At 37.1% G+C, this 10,358-nt stretch overlaps 1 protein-coding gene across 2 annotated transcripts in view; it reads left to right on the top strand.

Moving 5' to 3' along the window:
* Nucleotides 1–2,446, top strand: part of cxxc5a (CXXC finger protein 5a) — a 26,776-nt gene extending 24,330 nt beyond the window's left edge. Inside the window, exon 3 of one of the 2 annotated variants that reach the window (XM_008427056.2) lies at nt 1,486–2,446. In XM_008427056.2, coding sequence (XP_008425278.1) covers nt 1,486–1,530 — 45 coding nt within the window. In that variant the 3' untranslated portion in view covers nt 1,531–2,446. The remainder of the gene's footprint in view (nt 1–1,485) is intronic. The other variant, XM_008427058.2, reaches the window with a different exon arrangement.
* Nucleotides 2,447–10,358: the final 7,912 nt, after the last annotated feature.

Genomic DNA, 10,358 nt, shown 5'->3' with positions numbered 1-10,358 from the left:
CGGGGGGGGTGCAAAGCAACATCACCATTCACGATGGTGTGGGAGGGCAATGTGTGTGGTGGCTAAATAATAAATGTGACGTATTGGGTTTTCTGTGAGCTGAGGCCTGTTCCTCCTCTGGTGCTGAGGGCAGTGATGTAGAGATTTCCCTCATGCTGCTGACCAAGGGTCAAACTCTGAAATAGAACCACTACTGAGTGGATTACATATTCAGTTTTTTAGCTGATTGACATCCATATTTTAGGTCACCAGAAGTTTTCCGGAGAGGTTTTGTTTTTCACAACTTTACAGTTGAAAACCCAATCCTTCGTCCTGTTGTATTAACTTAGCAAAACAACTGATAAGGTTACTTAAAATATGCTTCCTACGTTAAATAGTAGTTAGCAGTAGCAACTGTCTTACCTTCTGTAAACACGGTCTTGTGGTTTTAATTTGGGTGACAAAAAATAAAATAAAATCAGTGATGGGACATTTAAACTCGTATAATTCAAGATGGGAGACCAGTGAAGACAATTTGTGTCTAAAGCCAACTTCTGATTCAAAAATACAAGTATATAAAAGCACTATTTTTAAAATCTGGTGGGAAAACTTACAGCATTCGATTAGTAACATTTAGGGAAAGATTTTAGAAATTCAATATTGAACCTCACTGTTGTAAAAATCTGACCAGTATTCAAAATAATTTTCTAACTTTTTTTCCCAGCCTCCCTGTCACGAACCAACTGTTGTATTTGTATGGACAACAAATATATATATTTAACATTTCCCTGGAAAAACTGATAGCTATTATTTAAATGAAGCGGTTGACATTTTAAACAACCCTATTCATTTTTAGTGCAATTAGAAGTAGGAAAACAATAATACCTCTATGTGGTCCATAACTAATTACATTCAGTCTTAAATTTCAATAATCCGCTGATATTTCCAAATACACCATATTGACTGAAGACAAACATACACAAATCTATTCTGTCCTTCTGTTGTCTTTTAGTCTGAATTAACAGATTTCAGTATAAAAATGTGGTTTATAATATGGCGCTAATATGGATTACTTAAAAAAAATAACTCCTCACACCATTATTTCTAAATCTGAATTTAGCCCTTTAGCTTTATTTCTTCTAAAAAAAAATTACTATTCCTTCTTATCTTTAGTTGATTTATGTAATTCTTTACTAATCATGTGTATTTCATTACTCGCTTAAGTTTTATTCTTCATTTTTTTCTTGTTAGTAAAGACACAGTTTCATTTTCAAGTTATTTTATCATCTGTTATGCATTGATGTGTTTGTGTAAAATTATTTATGCATGCAAGATGTGGACATTTTAAAAGGAAGTTGTGTATTTGAGGCTAATGTTTGCAAACAGACACACGGAAAGTGTTGGTGTTCATTAACAACTACTTATTCTTTCTTTCTTTCTTCCTTTCTTTCTTGCCCCCTCCCTCCCTCCCCTCTCCTCTTCCTTGTTGTCTTCTGTTTCTCCAAGAAGGTGATGCTTCCTACAGGAGCAGCGTTCCGGTGGTTCCAGTAGGTCTCCTCCTTCGCTCCTTTCCCAAAGCTCTGCCATCAAGTGCAATGCCAACTCCTGGATTGTCTCCGGAAAAGACACTGGTTAATAAACAAACTAGCAATGAATAAAATTCTATATAAAAATAAAAAAAACAACAAAAACAAACAAAAGCAAAGCAGAAAAAGAAAAAAAACAAAAAAACAATCGGATTATGGATGCACCTACTTATTCCTTGAACCAAAAATGAAGCGTAAAAGAAAAGCATCTATGGCAACTTTTCATTCCCTTTTTCTATGTTTCCATTTTTTCATACCTTTTTGTCCTTTTCCCAGCTGGATTTTTTCTCTTTTTTGGGTTTCTGTCTCTTAAACACAGAACTGCTCATTGCCAGAAACAGAAATAACGGACAGATGGTGGACAATCAACTAATTTCTGTGTTTGGTGTTAATGTTGTTCATGTGTGAAAAGATTCGGTACTTGTGTAGAGAATGTAAATTTACAGCTATATTTTAAAGCTAGCGGCTAATGGCAAACATCGTAACTCTTCACTGTTATGTTACCTAAACCCTTGTCTAGTTTATGGTTAAGTTTGTTGAAGATGGAGGCAGAAAGTGATTTAAAATGTGACGCTGTCAAGTTCAGACTGAAATGAAAGTGAATATTATTGCTGGGCAAAACTCTCAGAGTGGAAGCCATCACTACTGTAATCTCCTTAATGAGCCCTCCTCTGCATTTCCAAACTTTTCCTTTTCTTGTAAGACTGGCAGCCTTATGTTACTGTGGCCCTACTGAGCATGTGCCAGTACTGCTCAGGGCAATAGCACCAAGCAACAGCACTTGCTCTGAGTCTACCCTACTGAATGCACTGAAAAAAGTTGCATTTCTTTTTTTTTTTTTTTTTTTTTTTTGTAATTGTTGGTTTATTTGTAAAATTTTCATGAGATTTTTTTTTTTTTTGTTAAGTTGCTGGGTAGCTGCAGCTTTTGAGAAAAAAATAACTCAATCTTTGTATTTGTTTAGGAAATTCGACTGGTTTTGTGAATAAAAGGAATGCATGTATTTGTGTCGAACTTTACAATTCTGAAGTTTTGTCTGATTGTCTGTTTGCATGTTTTTTTTAAGAGCGGTTTTGAGTAAGAAAATGAAATTTTCCACGGGTTATGAAAAATGTTTTCCTTTGTTTTATAATTAGATGGCATGAGAAGAAGGAAAAAAAACAAATCTTTATCCCCAAAAAACTCTTAAAAAACAAATGAAAGGTGGTGGTTACAGAGATCACCATTGTGTCCCATTTTGCTGCCTGTGTTATCTTCCTACACTGGAATGATGGAGCCTTGCTGTGCTAAAATGTAACCAAAATGATTTAAAAGATGTTTGAATAAGAACCAAGTTTGATTGCCGTGTTTCTTCAGAGTGCATGAAAACCCTGCGAAAATCCTCCTAAATCTCATTTATTGTCAATGATTTTTGGTCTCCTTCGAGGTCTTTGTGACACTCACTGACATTTATAGTCAGAAAGCACGAGCTGAAACACAGGAGATCGATGGCAGTCATGGATTACTGAAGAGAAGCTGCGGAAGCTTAGGTAAAAGTGTTAGGAGCTGAAAATCCTGTGAAGTTCCAGTAAAAACGAGGCTCAGAAAAAAAAAGTGTTTTTTAATGCATGTTGTAAAGGTGGATCTCAGTTATTTATCACTAAAATGTTATTTATTGCAATAATTAATTTGAAAAATTTTAATTCACACATCAGATATGATGCGTCGATCTGTGTATATTTGATTCTCTGTTCATTTTATTTATTGAGGCGTCGAGCTAATTAAAATCAGGAATTTAACTGATCAGAGAAAGCAAGGTTGACTTGACAGTTGTTCACTGACACGCAACGAGGAGAGAAAGAAGCAAAGTTTTATTGCTCAAGAATGTCCACAGAGTTCTGTATACAAGCATAACTGTGGAAGATTTAGTGTAAGGAAAAAGTGTGGTGGGAGAAAGCTGCAACAAGCCCCAGGGATGACTGCAGCCTTTACATGATTTTGGAACAAATCCTAAGTTTTTGTGGGTGAAGTCTAAATGTTCTTACCTGGGCTATAGACAAAAAATTCTAGTTGTAGACATCCTCATTCTTCTCACAGGCTCGAGGGTAAATATACACATTCTTTCAAGTGTTTTTTCAACATTTCAATAGGAAATGAATTCTTGGATGCAATATTTTGTTGGCCAATAATACATTTGGATAGACTTTGCCTGTCTTTCATGCAAACTCCTGATATAGATTCTGGTGGTAAAGAGCTTAGGGGAGTTGTGGGAAAAGAGAATAGTCACGATTAATTAGACGTAATACATTACGTAAAAACATATATAACAATTTTATGTTTTCCTAATGTTGTGAGACCCATCTTCAATTTTCTGCAGGACATGATGCCTCCTCTCAATACCAAAAGTAGCAATACTTGGTTCAAACTCAGTATCACTGCACTGGATAGGCTATAAGTGTCCTGACCAAAACAGAAAGATATAAGGGGCACCAGCACCAGACCTAACGATGCAAATGCATTAAAGTCTTATCTTAAAGCAGCCTGTGTTTACTTAACACCACAGAAGTGGCACCAGGATGACCATCTCCATGCCACACTACATTGATGCAGTAATTCAATCAAAGCAACCAGGTACGGAGCGCATATGAGCTACAGCGCATGAGCATCCTTAACAATGGACCGACATTTTCTGCTAAAAATCCCTTACTTCAGCGGTATTTTTGTATAATATTAAAATTTTGTAAGCCTCATAAAACGTGGCCACATTCAGGCGGCTCTCGGCATAAACACTCATTTCCATCTGCTGATAAGTGATGACTGCCTGTGTTGTTTTAAAGCCGCTTCTTTGCATCCAGGTGGGGAAGTGGATGCAGATTCCTTCCACAGCCAAAAGTGTGGTTTTAATTAGCGGCCGTCCACAGTGGAAGGCCCAGCGTGGCGCGCCTGTGTACGAGCTTGTGATCAGCTTTGTGAGAGCTGGAGAGCGGAGCTATATCCCAACTCACCCCCCACCCCGCTCCACTCCACCCCCTCCTCCCCCTAGGTGACAGCACTGGGCTAGTGCCATCGCCATGGCGATGGGGGGAGTGTGTGCGTGATTGCGTGACTGCGTGTGTATGTGTGTGTGCGTGTGTGTGTGTTTCTGGGGGTGGTGGCTGAGGCCTTTCATTATTAATGTGCACCGCGGCGTCCTTACCTCCTCCGAGCCCGCACAGCTCACCGCCTGACCTGCCATCCAAGGGAGAGGAAAAGGAGAAGGAGGGGGAGAGAGGGAGTGAGGGAGGGAAGGGGGGGTAGGGGGTGAGGCGGCAGAGATAAAGAAAGAGAAGTGAGCCGAAGAGAAAGAAAGAGACAGCACGCCCAGCGCAGAGTTAGAGGAGTGTGTGAGTGTAAAGCACAGATTCATTTACGTGTTCTTATTAAACACCAGGAGTATCTCAGATTAAGATCAGCACTTTGGAGATTTGGGGTGTGGTTTGCAGGTGTTTGTGCCGAAGGGAAGCAGCCCAGGAGGAGTGGAGGGCAGGGGGGGTGAAGAAAGTCAGGGAGGGTCATGCGGTGGCTGTACGGCTCATGAGCTGGGCTGTCACACTGGGAAAATCCTGGAATCTTATCACCGCTTCACAGACACTGAGCCGCACTGATCTACTCACCCTTGTTGCCAGCAGACATGCCCTTCCCCCCCCTTTTGCAAATGCCCCTGCACAAGCTGGCCCTTCGCAGTTCCGACGCCACCTTCTCCACAAGCAGGGAGATAGCAGAACCGATGCAGTCCAATTGTTGAGGAGGGAGGAATGCTGCTCGTGAAAATGGGACTACCGGGAAGAAAAACAAGCTTTGCAACAGAGCAGGCGGCAAAGAACCGAGGAGCCCGGAGAAACCCTGAACAATAACGCAAAGTCACAACCCAAAAAGTGGTTCAAAAAATTGAACTGAAAAAATGTAAGCACATTTGTTTCACTGCATTTACAATATAAGATATAGAAGTCTGAGGCTGATATCTTTTCATCTCTTTTTCTTGACAATTACTTTCTGCAGAATGGCTTTACATGTTGCTCCATGATGAGTTTAGTTGGGTTAAAAAGCTAGCAAAGTTTTGACAACATGTCACCTAAAACATAGATAAGATAACAATTTGTTTCTAGATATATCAGCTCAACATTTACAACTATAGTCCTCAAAAAACTCATGTTTTGTGGCTGACTATGTTTTCATTCAACATTTTGCTATGCTAATGCTAGCATGCTTCTGTTTTGATAAATAGCTTGTGACTGAGGTAAGACGGTTTGCTAGCAAAAGAAAATTGTCCTCCTGCTTCACTATCTTTATCTTTCTAGAATCATTAATAGATAAAGGTGAGTTTTAGTAATAACATTGTTTGCTTAAAATTAGAGCATTGAACCAATGCGGCAAAATGACCTGTAAAAAAATAATCTATTAACTATTGTTAAAGTTACTTGAAATTAACTCATTATAAAATTTGCAAAACTGCTTTTTTTTTTTTTTTTTTTTTACATGTAACTGTAATGAATGATGTAGGAGGGATAAAAGACATAGTGGAAGAGACAAAAAGTAAGTAAAAAGGTTCCAGAAGGAGCTTTCTTCAGACAAAATTATTTAACATCATTTAATTTGACATTTTCTGTAGTGTCACCTTATTTAATCTAAACTAAACCAGAAAATCTGACAGTACTGAATGTTTCTGCCATCTCCACCCAGCTGGTGTACGCGATACACAGAATCAAGCACGCCCATTCAATCAAGCACGCCCATTCCCCTTTCGCTGCTCAATATCAGCCGCAAAATCTATAAGGTAACCCCCCTTACCTGTGCTCTCTTCAGACAAAGAAAGCCTTTTCAAAAACATCCCTACTCCAGTTCATGTCATATTATACAGTTCAACAGCTGGGACCAAACATTACCACCCTGATTAAATGTCAAAGAATTTAGAATGTGTCCAATTTCAACTCCAATGACTTCATACGCATTTACCTTGAAAAGAGTCATCAAATTAATTCATCAAGATTACTGAGCATGATGAATTTTCTTCATTAATTAGAAGACGATGAACAAGATGTGGTATTAGTAATCAGCACCTCAGAGCTATCCTTCAATTTCCTGGCTTCAGTAGCTCCCAACTTGTAAATTTTCGTTTGTAAAAAGAGACCGTTAAACACAGGGTCAGCGCAAAGGTCAAGGATGGAAATCAGAGTCTCTATCAAAGCTCAGATGGTGTAAAGGTCACAAGATAATTTCAAACTTTGTGGATGGCAGCCAAGAAATAAACTTGCTTGCTGGCACAAAACTGTGAGACAAAAACTTTTTTGACACTCACTAGTTTATTGTTTTGTTTCGGAATATGTAAGTAAGTTATGAAAGTAAAGCGTGGAGGTGGGAGTATGATCATTTGAGCCTCCAAGATATTGGGGATTAACCCTGTATTGTTATAATCCCGAAACTTAAATGTGAGGCAGGAGAGAAATAAACTTTATAAGAAACGTTTCTTTTTCATTTAGTTCCTCCATGCACGTTTTATTTTAATGAAAGTAGTTTCCTTTTAATTCCACATTTAGATAGATAGATAGATAGATAGATAGATAGATAGATAGATAGATAGATAGATAGATAGATAGATAGATAGATAGATAGATAGATAGATAGATAGNTAGATAGATAGATAGATAGATAGATAGATAGATAGATAGATAGATAGATAGATAGATAGATAGATAGATAGATAGATAGATAGATAGATAGATAGATAGATGGATAGATGGATGGATGGAGATGTTATAGGATAAACACAAAAACTGGACATTTTAGATGAACACCTCATTCTGACCTCTGCTTAATGGAAACCAGTGTGAGCTGCAATTTATTGGCCGGACACGAACCTGCACTGCATTATTTATCCAAGCTAATTAGATTGTGGCTTACCTCTTCGCTCCATCATTCCTGTCTATTGGTTAGCTTTTCAGTGACTGAATAAAATCAGATATTAGTTGTTCTTTATATCTCTAAATGAATCTACAGGCAAAACAAATACGTGAGGTGAATGAAAGGCAAAAACAAAATCTACTCTTATCCTGCTTATTACATGCTGAGCTTAGGATTCATTTTCTGAAGTCTCTTTAAATTCTTTGAAATAATTGTTTCCCTGTTTTATTTATCCGAGTTTATTGGGATTCGCCAGAGAAAAATTTGCTGTTGACCAGGATCGGCTGATTTATTGTTTTAACAGTATAACATTTATTTGAAGGTTTTAAAATCAGTGAATGCACCATATACAGGTGTCAACAGGTTGTCCTGACAGCACTTTACAGAGTGGAAGTTGTGACTGAGGGGAGAAAAGTCAAAGCCAGCTATTTTCACAATAAGTAAGCTCTTTAGATTAAGTCACGGAATAGAAAAATGTGTAAGATGCTTCAAAAAAGATAATATTTTCCCTGGAAGTATGTTTGCAGTCAATTAACATCCAGTTTAACAGTGAACATTAAAAGCATATCTGGCACAGCTCGAGATTGTTTTCCTTTTTTTTAACCCTTGTAAGCTGTTCGGGTGTGTGGGACCCATTTTCACTTTTTATTGTAGCAAAACAAACAGAAGTAAATGTCTTTTCAAATTGAGACTCGTTGGCCTTAAGTCATTTTCTGTGAAGACCGTATAATGGCCATCCTATAAACCATTTACTATGGTTGTGTATGTCTGTTTGTATATAGACGACCATTATAACCATTTTCACCAACTAGGGGAGGCCATTCATGGAAAAATTTTCCTGGTCTTCATTTCTTTCAGTTACTGAGCTGTTAGTTAGGTTGGATGTATGGTGTGAAAGCGGTTATGGTAAATGTTTGGGTTAGGAATATAATTGTAATGGTAAGATTATGGAAAATGTCTGGCTTTGGCATAAATGCAGCTACTAAGATGAACTGAAGTCTATACAAAACAACTGGGCCGTATAAGGATGTTTGTGTGAGTATCTGTGAATTTTGTCTTACTGCACCTGGCTTTCTGGACAAAGTTGAAACACTGCTGCAATGTGCAGGTGCCAGATGTTTCACTACTGATAAATGTCCATTCCTCGGCCAACATGGTGCCCATTTGCATTCAACTTGTTTTTTTCTTTTCTTTTGCTTGAAATTTCTAATAGATGTAGAAAAAAGATCAAATTAAAAATCAATCATAACTGAAAAGCTACACAAAATAGTAAAATAATAATTGTTCCATAATTATTTTTCTATTGTTTGGTACGTCACTCTTATCACCTCGAGTTTTACTCTTGTAGATTTCCAGTGAGTATCTACCTAACTTTGGGCTGAAGTTATATTGAAAAATATGAAGTTTTTATTTTATTTTATTTTGTTATTCAACAGTAGCCTGACAGGAAAAAAAAGGGCAGAGAAAAAAATGAGAAAACATGCAATAAATGGCCCAAGGCCAGGAACTGAACCAATTGTGGTTACAAATATGATGTTAAAACAAATTTTACGAGTATACATTTGATCTACAACCACAGCTATGGTGGAAGTGCTGCAGTTGTTTGAGTTTGATTGAGCTCTCATATGAAGAACTGTTGTACCTTTTTAACCTGGACCACTGAATATGAGGGAACCGTCATTATGTGGGTGTTTTGTGCTAAAATTCAGCTAAAATATGTGCTGGTGTCAATGTGAATTTACCAAAGAGTTGTTCAGTGTCAGAACTTCCTCCAAGAGTTGGTTCTCAGCTATAAAAAGGTATGATTAGCTTTCAATACCTGTTTGACTGGTGTTATTATAATACATGCTGTTGTAAAACAGAATATTAGTAGATTTATTGTCTATTTAAGATTAACATATACAGGTGATTTTATAACTGCAAATATATGGTTAGTAACATTAACCATATATGATAAAAAAAGTAAGACTAAAATAGGCAAAAATGTGTTTTTTACTGTATTTATAAATAATTTGTGACATAAAGTTCATCTTCCAGACTTCGAGCCTCACTTTCCAGATTTTAAATACATTATTGATAAGCACAAAAAGATGTCTCAGAGTATCCTCATCATCAAGAAATTCATAGTAGATCAGCAAGGCTTACTGCTGACCTTTCTCGGGGGAATCTTTAAACCATAAAAAAAAAAAATCTTTTACGTCTAAAGATCAATCTGGAGCCTGGCGGTGGACTGGCGACCGATCCACGGTGTATCGGTTTCTCTCGCCCAGTGACCACTGGAGATACGGACCAGCCCAGAGATGAGCAGTTTTAGACAAATTAATCTGGATTTAACTTTTCTGTTTAATGATCTTCTAGTAAACCAAAGAATAAAAACAATGGAACTCAATAACCAGCATAAATGACTGTGGGACTAAAATTAAGTTTTAGGTATAATTTTCACATCAACAATTAAACCTGGAAACGGAAATAAAATTATTTTAACAAAAATTTCATGCTTAACAAGCACAACCTTATCTTTGATTCATTTGTATCGACATTCAATTACAAGAAAAATATTTAAATCTCATTACAGCCTTTGAACATTTCATACCACCCAATTTTAAGGGATAAAAGTAACTGACTTAAGACTAAAATGAAAGTAAGTGGCTAAAATATCTATTTGAGTACCTACATCAGAGCATGTGTTATAACTTAATGGAAACAACATACATGGTTTATATAAATGAATTCACATAGGTTTGTAATATTTCCAAGAATTTTAATTCAGTCTCACTGGTGGACCTTTTGATACATGAACATTTAAGAATCGCCACAGTATTTTAACTGGATTGAAGTCTGGCGTTTTGTGGACTTTGTAGCTAATGGCAAAACTCT

This window comes from Poecilia reticulata, linkage group LG14, assembly GCF_000633615.1.
Source record: "Poecilia reticulata strain Guanapo linkage group LG14, Guppy_female_1.0+MT, whole genome shotgun sequence".
In the NCBI taxonomy this organism is placed as follows: domain Eukaryota; kingdom Metazoa; phylum Chordata; class Actinopteri; order Cyprinodontiformes; family Poeciliidae; genus Poecilia; species Poecilia reticulata.
This window is presented reverse-complemented; position numbering and strand designations above follow the sequence as displayed.